The sequence below is a fragment of the Genypterus blacodes genome, unplaced genomic scaffold (assembly GCF_046128005.1).
Source record: "Genypterus blacodes isolate CSIRO-AG114 ecotype Tasmania unplaced genomic scaffold, CSIRO-AGI_Gbla_v1 ptg000156l_1, whole genome shotgun sequence".
In the NCBI taxonomy this organism is placed as follows: domain Eukaryota; kingdom Metazoa; phylum Chordata; class Actinopteri; order Ophidiiformes; family Ophidiidae; genus Genypterus; species Genypterus blacodes.
Window position 1 is genome coordinate 515,616 of NW_027466957.1, and position 12,051 is coordinate 527,666.

Sequence of the window (12,051 nt, forward strand, 5' to 3'; positions counted from 1 at the left end):
TAATCATAAAGTAAGAATAAGATGTTCCGATGATAATCCACATTGGTGTAACAGGTAGAAAAAAACCGTTCTGCTTCAATGTATTGTGTGTATGTCTCCCCCGTGTGGTCGTTATCAGTAAAGCACTCTAGATAAGAAAAGGTGCTTTGGGAAATATTTGGGACGTAACAAGGCCAACAGGCTCTGTGTTTGAGTTGCCATGGTGAAACGAAAGTAGTGTGAAGGAGCTCAACACACACGCGCGCACGCACACACACGCAGGGGCATAGACTACAGAGCGAGATTAGTGGTGAACGCGCAGCTCGCTCCCGTGTCGTCCATCCATCCATCCGCGGAGAGAGAGAGAGAGAGAGAGAGAGAGAGAGTGATGATGTCGATCCGATCTGTGCGCTCTCTGTCCCGAGCTCTGAAGCCCGGGTTAGACGCCCGGCACATCAGGGTAGGATCAGCCCCCGAGTGTGACAATAGACAATTAAACAGACTTTGTTTAGTCGTGTGAAGAGGAGTTTTACCTGGTTAGTTTATCCAGACAGCGCAAAAAAGTAGCTAAGCTGATTATCTAGTTGTTTGGTAAATTGGCTAACGGAGCTAGCTGGGTTAATACCTCCGTCCCTGCAGCACCACTGCGCCTCCACACTTTGCTGACCACTTGAGTGAATGCGGAGAAGATTTATTAGCTTCTCGATCAGAATCAGCTTTTACTAACAAACAACACGAGACCGTAAACGTATCCCTGTCCCGCTGCCTGCAGAGTTATCAATGATTCAGTGACTACACGGGTGTCAATGTGTCGACGAAGTAAGGGGTTAACAAAGTCATGGTAACAAGTCTTTTATCGAGGCGCTACTCAAGTTCCACCACAAGACATTGATGTATTGTGAAGTTATCCTTAATGTCATCATAGGTGAAACGTTTTTACAAAGAAAATGTTATTCTATTTTCGCATGTTTTTAAAATGAAAATTAGAATTATGTTACTATAAAGTCGTTTTAAGTGCAAAAACACATTGTGAGGTTAAAAAACTGAATCCGGAGGCATTACCATGTGATGTTTCATCTGAAGTTTAATTTGTTTGTCTAACTACTTTCTTCAGTATCCACAGGTTTGTGGTGCAGCTCAGTGGAATCAGAGGGAGAAGTCCACTTACACTGTGAGTTGTCAAGGATACAAAAGCTCAAAAATAGTGATGTAGGCTTATGGATAAAGACTGACCCCCACTGACCTGAGAAAACATGCTGATGTGTGTTTTATTGTGTGTGTGCAGGAGTACAAATGAAGTTGATTCTCATCTGTGTTTGTCTCTGTCTCTGTATCTTCTCCTCTTCTTCCTCCACCCAATCATCCCTGTTATCGCTTCTGCCTTGATCGACCCACACCAGCGCATAGTGAGTATGGCTACTCGTGCCTCTGTAGCTGTGAGGCGCACACACATATAAAACCAGATTGGTGTGTTGTTTAAATGATCTGTTAGAATTCTGATTTACTAGATTATATCAGGTGGAGTTTGATGGTTTCTTTGTCTTTGCATTCCAGCCTCCGCCTGCACGGTACGGAGGACGCCACACTGTGACTCTGATTCCTGGAGACGGCATCGGACCTGAGCTGGTCAGCCATGTCTCTGAGTTATTCCGGTGAGTTTGCACACATCCTGTTTCCACACGTATATACAGTGTTTGAATTAAGTCCCACTCATTCAGTTATATACGTGTTGCAGCTCTACATGGTGAGTCTTTGCCTTGGCTTTCTCTCTCAGGTTCTGCTGTGTGCCGGTGGATTTCGAGGTCGTCGCTGTGGACTCGACTATGGACTCGGAGGACGACATCAACAACGCCATCATGGCTATCAGACGCAATGGAGTTGCACTGAAAGGTTAGTGTGTGTGTGTGTGTGTGTGTGTGTGTCTGTGTGTGTGTGTGTGTGTGTGTGTGTGAAATTGCTTCTCACACATGTACGCATTCTGATTTCCTTCATTTCTTTATCTATTCAGGCAACATTGAGACCAACCACAACTTGCCACCCTCCTTTAAGTCCAGAAACAACCTGTTGCGGTGAGTCCAGCACCTTCTCTCCTGGAGCTGCTCTCCTCTAAACACCTCCATCCTCCATCCCTGTGTCCCAGACTTTCTTTTCATCCGTCCTTTGACCTTTACACTCCCGTCCCCGTCTATTTATATCTCTCTTTTCTCTCTCTCTCTCTCTCTCTCTCTCTCTCTCTCTCTCTCTCTCTCTCTCTCTCTCTCTCTCTCTCTCTCTCTCGCTCTCTCTCTCTCTCTCTCCCCCCACAGCACCACTCTGGATCTGTATGCCAATGTGATGCACTGCCGCTCTGTGCCAGGGGTGAGGACACGCCACAAGAATATCGACATCATGATCATCAGGGAGAACACTGAGGGAGAGTACAGCAGCCTGGAGCATGAGGTGTGTGTGTGTGTGTGTGTGTGTGTGTGTGTGTGTGTGTGTGTGTGTGTGTGTGTGTGTGTGTGTGTGTGTGTGTGTGTGTGTGTGTGTGTGTGTGTGTGTGTGTGTGTGTGTGTGTGTGTGTGTGTGTGTGTGTGTGTGTGTGTGTGTGTTTAAAAATCCCTTAATCACTTTTAGATAATCACTCTCTCTCTCTCTGTCTCTCTCTCTCACTCTCTCAGAATGTACCGGGGGTTGTTGAATGTCTGAAGATCATTACCAGGACTAAATCGTTGCGCATTGCTGACTTTGCTTTCAGAACAGCTCGGGAGAAAGGACGCAGTCGAGTCACCGCTGTACACAAAGCTAATATCATGTCAGTGTGTGAGGGCACGGAGCTCCATGTTTGGCTTGTGTTTGTGTGTGTGTGTGTGTGTGTGTGTGTGTGTGTGTGTGTGTGTGTGTGTGTGTGTGTGTGTGTGTGTGTGTGTGTGTGTGTGTGTGTGTGTGTGTGTGTGTGTGTGTGTGTGTGTGCATGTGTTATCTCTTCACATTGGTTTAATTTGGGATTCTCTTTTAACTTGGTACTAAGCTTTTTATTTCCATGGGAGCAGGAAGCTGGCTGACGGCCTCTTCCTGGAGTGCTGTAAGGAGGTTGCCAGTGGTTACCCTGAGATCAACTTTGACAGCATGATTGTGGACAACACCACAATGCAGGTAGCAATGACACTCCTTTCATCATATGGTCATCAGTTCTACCATTTTATTAAATCCACATCTACACACTTCTTGTATTGCTTTCATTTTTCAACTGGTAGACTATGCAATGCATTGAATGTGTGTGTGTGTGTGTGTGTGTGTGTGTGTGTGTTAGTTGGTTTCCAGGCCCCAGCAGTTTGATGTGATGGTGATGCCCAATCTGTATGGGAATGTCGTGAGTAACGTGTGTGCAGGGTTGGTCGGTGGACCTGGTCTGGTACCTGGAGCGAACTTTGGAGAGGACTACGCTGTGTTTGAGACGGTAAATGATACACAGCCTGAACGTACTGACTGTAAGGTGATGAGCAGCAGCCAAAGACAGAGAGGGGGACAACTGAAACATGACTAAAGTAACCACTACTGTACAATAATCCTATTAAGGCCCCTGATGTCCAAGTATATGAAGTGTATATATATTTTAGTCCACTGAATGCATCATTGATGATCCCTCACACGATGAATATCTTTTAGATGATGTACCTTTTTCTCCACATGCATGCAGGGCACCAGGAACACAGGGAAGAGTATTGCTAACCGGAACACCGCGAACCCCACGGCCATGCTGCTGGCTTCCTGCCTGCTGCTGGATCACCTGAAGCTCCACGCCTACGCCAGCATGATCCGCAGAGCCATCCTGTCCACTGTCACTGAGACTGGGGTATGCACACTACACAGCACACGCTCAAACCCACCACATGTCACCAAATCTAGCCAATGAGCTGCTTTGATGTGACCTTTGACTTCTGATCACACACCCTGGTTTGTTATGGGACTATGTAACCCTAACCCTAACCCAGACAAACCACATTCAAAGATGTTTACTCTGTTTTGACAGTCGACGAAGCAACAAAGTGGGACTGTGTCCTCTGCTTTGTTTTCTAGCTGCACACTGCTGACCTGGGAGGCCGAGGCTCCACCTCTGAAGTGGTCCAGTCCATCATGAATGCCATCCAGAGCACTGGGCCCCTGACCCTGAAAACCTAGAACACACATACACACGCACACACAGCAGTATTCTACCTCTCTTCAATAGCTTCTCTATGCAGTTCCACCGCAGCAGTTGTTTGATAGTAATAATGAAGTTATACTGTACACACAAATTAATGTTACAACAATTACTTTATTTCTTTATATGCTTTAGTACATTTACAATTCTCCTCCTCTATGCATCCCTCTTGTCTCATTGAGTGTGTTCACGTGTAACCATGAACCCCTGCTGTCATATTATTTGTGTAGACTTGTATTGACTAGATTTGCTCATCTTGTTAAGTTATTATTATTATGGATCTTTACTATTATTGACTGAAATGTTTTAAAGTTTGAATGTTTATAGTGTGACTCAGGGCTGTTCACTCCTGTACTGCTAATAAAGTCTGTTGTCTTCAGGTTCGTTCTCTCTCTCACGCACACACAATCATGCAGTAGCTCGACCCAACCACAAGGGGGCACAATGTTCTGAATAAAGACAAATTACCACAGTTGAGATTGAACAAACCACTCCAACAAACAATAATCTAGAAGTATTTCAGGACAAACAACGGATCCTTTAATGTTGACATTGTATTATTGTTGTTTGATGACATTGAAACACAATTTCCTGTATAGTAAGTGTGTTTCCCATGTCTTTTCTGTCTGCTCGTCTGTGTGTGTGTGTGTGTGTGTGTGTATGGCTGGGTGTGTCTCCCCTTTGTTCCACTTTCCATCTCCTGCCTGTCACATGCCACCCATCACCCTGTCAGTTTACCCCTCTGTTCCCAGCGCCACACACCTGATCTCCATTTTCCCCTTAGCCTCCCTCTGTAATAACCAGCACGTGCTCCTCTGTTGACTGCCAACTTCCTGAGCTGTCTGAAATGTTTCCTGACGGCAATATTGAGGCGTTGAAACGTGTCGACGCTTTCAATACCTTTTGTTTTTAAACGTTATTTTTAACATTTCCAAATCTCTCGACCAACACTACCATCTATTGGCGGAAGTAGGAATTGCAGACCTTTCCCGCATGCTCCCCGTTCTAAAAGCTGCTTTCATGCAGACACAAACCATCACTTTCTCTTCTTCTTGTTTCTTCTTCTGTTTGTTTATATAATCGTATAATTCTTCTATATGATTGAGGTCTTTTATGCTGTATGTGATGGGATGCGGTGCTTGTTTACTTGTTTGTATCACACTGATGCCATGGTAGCCAACAAGTTTTACTAATTGCGTAACACATCTGTATTCTAATTTTGTCGGCGTGTTTCGAAACACGGATCCACCCTGTTGAAAGTTCCATCTCTTGTTTCCTGTTCCTCTTTCTGACGCGAGTTCCCTTTATGTTCTTTTAAGTTCCTTGTCGTCCCTCACGCCAGTGTCTAGTGTTTCTTCTCGGTACAAATTTGGGCTTCTTGAGTGTCATCCTGCCCAAAGATGAGAAATGTCCTCCATATAGTATAGTATCTTTCCCCGTGCGTGTGTATGTGTGTGTGTGTGTGACATGAGAATGAGACACATTGTTCAGGGGTCCGGCATTTGCATAGCAGTTTCATTACCAATTATAGTAATAGAAGACATGAATGGAGTCGTGTATGTTGTCAGTTGTTAATGACATCATGATTGATGTCACAGTTGACACATGACATGATGATATTATAGTTGACGCACTACTTTACTACATGTTTTGAGAACAAGCCCTGTTGCTTTCCAATAAACCATTTGCATCATCCCAGAAGAAGAAGCAGCGGAGCATCACTGTCAGCCACAATGCAAATCACCACAAAACAACTCTCTACAAAAGTCCCAATTACCTAATGTTAATGCTGTTAATCCTGTTTAACATTAGGCGGAGTTTAGTGATGAAGGGGGTTGAATTCCAACAATCGCCTCTAACAGAAATGATGAGCTTCCCTTCACCTTGGTCAGGCAGCAGCTCCCTCTCAGGTTGGCTTTCACAGAATTCATTATTTACGGTCAGGGGTCAAGAGAATGAGCGAGTTGGCAGCTACCTTGCTCAGCCTGTGCTCGCTCACACACAGCCTGCTCCAGGGGAAAGAGAGCCAGCAGAGTGAGCGTTGTCATGAAAGGATGCTTGGCTCCAGCCATGATAAAGGGAGAAACAGTGGACAGCCTCATGTGGAAAGATACTTTTGTATGTCAGAATGAGAATGGATTGTGTGTGTGTGTGTGTGCGCGTGTGTGTGCTCATGTCTTTATGTGTTTGTTTCAGGCTCCTCAGTGGGCCCCTCAGTAATTAGAGGCCAATCCCAATGACGGAGTAATTGAGGGGAAACAAACAAATTACAGCACTGTTCTTAGATTCTCATCCTCTCTCCAAAACACCCGGTGCAACATCTGTCACAACACCTTGCTCCTCCTCCTCCTCCTCCTCCCTGTATCTTCTTCACCCTCCCTGCAAAATCACACGTAGCCACCATATTAGTTTAGTGTTGCGCTTATGTGAGAGCGTATGAAAGGTCTTTGATCATTCGGGGAGGGTAATACCAGAAATCTCATTTGATCTGCTGGCATATGGCTCTTATGTGTTTTTTCCATTTGTTTGTGTGTGTGTGTGTGTGTGTGTGTGTGCTGCCTGTCCACTCTGAATGTGGCCGAGGATCAAAGTAGGATCAACAGTAACATGGCCGCTATCTACCTAATCAACAGGAAATTAGATTAATCAGCAATGCAGTTCTTAGCATCACCTCTTTGATCACCACATCCGCTTTCCACTCGGGTAACCCTTATTTTTTTCCCCTGTTTTTCTCCCACTTGCTCCTTCTTTTCTCCTTTTTTCTTCTTCTCATAAATCCAATAGAGCTGAGAGGAGGGAGGGGATGAGAATGTAGAAGAGGAGGGAATAGTACCAACATGAATAAAGAGCATGAGAGTGGAAGAAGGGGAGAGATGGTGAAGCAGAAGTGAGCAGCATGAGTTGGCAGAGGCCACGCTCACCGCGAGTGGAAAAAACACACACACACACTCACACAGCATGGATGCGGCTAGTGTGTGCAACAGCAGATCATGTTGTGCTGCTTCCTACAGATGCTTCACGGGACGCTGAGGACGAGGACGATGTGAGTAAGTAGTCCTCCGTCACTTCATTTTACTTCTGATGTTTGTGTCTCAGCTGTGGGCGCACAAGTGAAACAAAGACGTGGTGTGTAGGGTGACTGGAGTCGGTGATGATGAGGTTAGAGAGGAAGATAGATGTGAGACCACTGCGGACAGGAAGGAAACCAACCAGCACAGGCAACAATATTCTCTGTTTTGAAGTCAAGTAACACAAAGTGGTTAAGCAGAAGAGAACGCAGCCTGACTCAGTCACAGAGAGAGGGACAGCAAGGATGAAGCGATGAAGAGGAAAGAGTCCGGAGGACAGCAGGTGTCTCCTGTTCTAACCGGATTACCAAAGGCAAAAGATGTCAACAGACGTGACTGCGTGAAGGACGATTCAGAGTCAGAGGACAGTCGAGTGCTTCATCACCGCCCTGGCTGTGGAGCGCAGCAGAGTCCAAGATACAAAAATATTCATAAACAGACCTGGCATCTATTTTAAAGAGAAAAGTCTTGGCTTCCAAATCACTCCACCCAGGAGGTCGAGGAGGATTTAGAATGACTGAAAACTTCTGATCTGATTTTGATGAAACTTTGTCGGAAGGCTGATGCACAATCCAGGGTAGAGACAGATACATTTAGCGGTGGATCCAGATGCAGGAACTGAGAGATTTCTTGTTCTTCAAAAGTAAGACAGCAATATAAATGAGAACATCAGACACATCAGAGGAAAGACTGTCATTCAAAATTCACATGGATCCAAATACTTTCCAGCTCCTGGTTCCCATCTGGATCCAGATCTGGAGGATGGAAATGCATTGTTTGGTCTTGTTCGGCCTTGGTAGAGGTATGTTTTCTGATGGGACACTTTTTACATGACGTGAATCTCTCTTTTTTGGGAAAATCAGTAATTACCCTCGGGATAATAAACTTTTATCTTATCTTAAACTGCTGTTTCCAGTTTTGCGTTGAAAGGAAATGAGTTAGTGGCCTCATGAATCTGCAGATTAAAGCTCAGAAACTATAAATGGAGGTCAGCAGCTGGATTTCCTTCTCGGTTGCTCATTGATTGCACTCCAGTTATCCCAATTAGAGACACCCAATTAGTGATTTGTGATTAGTAATTAGTGACGGTCATGGGCTGTATCTTGGCCTTAATGATCATGAGCATCAGTCAGGTCATAACCGTAATCATCATCATCATCATCACTATCATCATCATCATACAGCCAAAGTTCCCCAAAGTATCAATACTGGAATGTGAAACAGTGTTTTGCCTGCTTCTTCTTTGCTATGCTTGGTAGCACGCGCACACACACACACATAAACACACACACACACACACACACACACACACACACACACACACACACACACGTACACAACTGAAGTTAATTGGAGTTTATGCGCAGGCCGGAGCTTGTGTGAGCGCTGTAATTGGGAGACAATGAAATCCAATGCATGTTTTCAGTAGCTCACACACTTTTCACTTCAGCACACAATCACAGTGTGGTGAAGAGGGAGCCTGTGTGGGACTGTTTACCCTCTGCTGTCCAGGTCACCGCTGCTCTGTGGAGATCAATGCTGCATGGTGCAGGTGGTTAATGACCAGGAGGAGAGATAGTTAGTGTCAAAGGTACACAGCCCACACTGCAAAACCAGAAGGGCACTCATTACCACATACCTCCGCCATGGCTGAACCATTGTCTTGTTTTTGTAATGATGCCACACTTCTGTAGGGATTTTCGTCCAAACTTACAATCGGCAGGAGCGTTAACTTAACGCGCACACATCAAGAAAACTCTCAAACTGAACTTGCTGTGAGGCAAAAGTGATAAACGCTGTGCCCTGAAGTGAAAGTAATGACTTGAATAATAAGTTAGACAATTAGAAAGGAAGGCAGTTATATGTAGTAATAGTGATGAATAATAATAATCTAATAATAATGATATTTCGGTGAATAGACTCCATCAGTACAGTGGCTTTCAGTCCATGGAGCCATAAAAGAATGTTCCCAGATGGAGTCTGGACACGATCAGCTTATCAATTTGACATTCTGGATGTATGTATAAACAGAGGGAGGGGGGGGAGAGAGAGGGAGAGAGAGAGAGAGAGAGAGAGAGAGAGAGAGAGAGAGAGAGAGAGAGAGAGAGAGAGAGAGAGGGAGAGAGAGAGGGAGAGAGAGAGAGAGAGAGCATAGGAATGGTTGTCTTCCTGTTGGAACTTTCACTAAGCTTCATTAGGACCTCAGGGTTGCTATAGAAATTACCAAGTGACCCGCACACTAATCTCAGGACGCTGCCCACTAATTGGTCACTAGTGTAAGCTCCTCTTACAGTAGCACCCCCCCACCCCCCCACCCCCAACCTCATCCCCCCACCCCCACAACAACATTTCCAGTTACCAAGTAATTTATGTCCAGGGGGAAACACTGGATGGGATTTGCTGCTAAGTGAACCATCAAAGGTTCACATTGCAGAACATTATTGATTTTAGCAGCGCATAGGTTTCCTTCTTTCACATTTACTCTTCCCCTCTCGTCTATTCTCTCAGCAAGATGTCAGTCTCCTTGGTAACAGACTACTATTCCTCCATCAATTGGTCAGCAGTCTCAGTGACCCCGGCCGACGTCACCAACGTTACCAAGCAAGAGCGCGACGCCCTGCTCGCCGTGGCCGAGGTGGTGGTGCTGTCCATCATCTTGGTGATGGCGCTGCTCGGCAACGGGCTTGTGTTGGTGGTGTTGCTAAGGAGGAGGCAACACCAAAACCCGCTGCACCAGTTCATGCTCAACCTCTGTCTCGCTGACCTGGTGGTGGCGCTGTTCCAGGTACTTGTTACACAAACACATCATACAATCATTTCTGGATTAGAGCCCCTCATTAACCCTTCCTCTCCCTCTCTGAGGTGTTGCCCCAGCTGGTGTGGGATGTCAGGGGTCGCTTTCCTGGCCCTGACTTCCTGTGTCGCATGGTGAAATACCTCCAAGTCCTCGGAATGTTCGCCTCTTCCTACATGATCGTGGCCATGACGGTGGACCGCCACTACGCCATCTGCTGCCCCCTTCAGGCGCACCGCAGTGGTGCCACACAGCGCTGGAACACCTTCATCCTGCTGGCCTGGGGACTCTCACTGCTGCTCAGCCTGCCTCAGGTACACACACACACACAAGCACACACACACCATCCTTTGCCTCAATTTCTTGTCCTTTCTTCTCCTATTTGTTCTTTTTCCTTTATCTTCTTCCTTCAGTTCTCTATCCTTCCTTGTGTCCTTCCTTTTCTTCTTCCTTTACTCAGATCAAATACAGAACTCCCTCTGTAACACACCTTTGAACCCCTTCACTCCTCTCTTCCTCCAGGTATTCATCTTCTCTCGATCAGAAATGGACCCAGGTGTGTATGAATGTTGGGGCAACTTTGCTGGATCCTGGGGACTCAAGGCCTACGTGACCTGGATGACCCTGGCTGTCTTCATCCTCCCTGTGCTCGTCATCACTGTTTGCCAGGTAGAGAGGAGGGAACTAGCACCTTTAAACTGCGTACGGATGATTTAAGGACATTTTTATTTACACACTCACTGGCCTTGTGCTCTTCCTGCTCAGGTCCGAATCTTCATGGAGATCCACAACAATCTATACCTGAAGTCAAAGGGCCGCCTCTCCCCCGCCTCCCTCCCTCCATCGCAGCGGGACATCCAGAGAGCAGGAGAAGGAGCCGGCGGGGGGAGATGCAGCCTTTCCCTTCATGCTCCCCGCCTCCTGTACAATAACAATGGGAGTCACACAGGCTTTGAGTCTGGATTCACCCAGCAGCACCTGCCCATGGGCCCACTCAGGTCCAACAGCAGCGCTTCACACTGTGATGCTCACACCCACACCACTCTTTGCCCTGGTAAGCCTCAACACATTCTTTCTGTGCTATAATGAAGATACCAGTCTGCATTTTTCACGCTGTACTGTAAAGACATTAGCTACATGTACAGGAGGACAAATCTGTGCTGCTGTTACTATGGAATGCTGTGGAAAATAGCTGGTATTATTGTTAAGTATATGTGATTTTCATAAATGGCCTAGATTGGTCATAAACACGGCCTTTTAAAATTTCATAGCCTCTGTTTGTATACTGAATCTCAGCTGAGCTGCAGCCTGATGTGCTGCTTGACCCTGCAGTGCCATCTACTGTCTACTCTCCTGCACCGGCCAAAGCCCCCGCTGCCCGGGGAGGAGAGGTGTCAGCTGCCATGTCCAAGACGGTGAAGATGACGCTGGTCATAGTGCTGGTCTACACACTCTGCTGGGCCCCTTACTTCAGCGTCCAGCTGTGGGCGGCCTGGGACCCTGATCCACCTCAGAATGGTGCAACCCCAAACACACACACACACACAATGCACACATACTATATGCACACACACTTTTAACTGAGATTATTGACTATGAAAAGCTTAATTTGTCTGCAAGATTGAAAAAAATAATAATAATTGTGAAATGTGTGTGTGTGTGTGTGTGTGTGTGCAGGCACTGTGTTCACCCTGCTCATGCTGCTGGCCAGTCTGAACTCGTGCACCAACCCCTGGATCTACTCTGCCTTCTCCAGCAGCGTCTCTCCGGAGCTCCGACTGCTGCTGCTCTGTCGCACACACACACAGCACCGAGGCTCCTTAGCGAACGATTCTACAACCACACACACCTCCAAGTACTGAACAAAAAAACGTGTATATAGCCTTTTGTGTATGTAGAATGTTCCAAACTAATGCAGGGTTGTCCCAACATATAATCAACCACAACACAGATTAGACACAGCTGCTAAGGATGAGTGACCGTCAACACGTGTTTGTATGTTTGTCTTCATGAAAGCTGATTTGTTT

The 12,051-nt window shown here is 46.2% G+C and overlaps 2 protein-coding genes across 2 annotated transcripts; both read left to right on the top strand.

Moving 5' to 3' along the window:
- The first annotated feature begins 370 nt into the window (after positions 1–370).
- LOC143012855 (isocitrate dehydrogenase [NAD] subunit gamma, mitochondrial-like) lies at positions 371–4,211 on the top strand. The gene is made up of 10 exons (XM_076166184.1): positions 371–439; positions 1,534–1,631; positions 1,754–1,869; positions 1,988–2,048; positions 2,286–2,418; positions 2,640–2,773; positions 3,012–3,114; positions 3,272–3,418; positions 3,659–3,814; positions 4,039–4,211. Exons 1-10 carry the CDS (start codon positions 371–373, stop codon positions 4,138–4,140), a joined length of 1,119 nt encoding a protein of 372 aa, XP_076022299.1. The 3' UTR covers positions 4,141–4,211.
- Positions 4,212–7,042: 2,831 nt separating this feature from the next.
- LOC143013446 (vasopressin V2 receptor-like) lies at positions 7,043–12,031 on the top strand. The gene is made up of 7 exons (XM_076167080.1): positions 7,043–7,205; positions 9,739–10,015; positions 10,093–10,338; positions 10,547–10,693; positions 10,790–11,078; positions 11,321–11,542; positions 11,702–12,031. The coding sequence occupies exons 1-7, from the start codon at positions 7,153–7,155 to the stop codon at positions 11,884–11,886; spliced, it is 1,419 nt and encodes a 472-aa protein (XP_076023195.1). The 5' UTR covers positions 7,043–7,152; the 3' UTR covers positions 11,887–12,031.
- Positions 12,032–12,051: the final 20 nt, after the last annotated feature.

Excerpts from the sequence above, each read along its gene's own strand:
- LOC143012855 (XM_076166184.1), top strand. The coding sequence starts at position 371 with ATGTCGATCCGATCTGTGCGCTCTCTGTCCCGAGCTCTGAAGCCCGGG. Across the intron at positions 1,632-1,753 it reads CATGTCTCTGAGTTATTCCG|GTTCTGCTGTGTGCCGGTGG; the intron begins GTGAGTTTGCAC and ends TTTCTCTCTCAG. Across the intron at positions 2,419-2,639 it reads ACAGCAGCCTGGAGCATGAG|AATGTACCGGGGGTTGTTGA; the intron begins GTGTGTGTGTGT and ends TCACTCTCTCAG.
- LOC143013446 (XM_076167080.1), top strand. The coding sequence starts at position 7,153 with ATGTTGTGCTGCTTCCTACAGATGCTTCACGGGACGCTGAGGACGAGG. Across the intron at positions 10,694-10,789 it reads TCGTCATCACTGTTTGCCAG|GTCCGAATCTTCATGGAGAT; the intron begins GTAGAGAGGAGG and ends CTTCCTGCTCAG. Across the intron at positions 11,079-11,320 it reads CCACACCACTCTTTGCCCTG|CTGAGCTGCAGCCTGATGTG; the intron begins GTAAGCCTCAAC and ends ACTGAATCTCAG.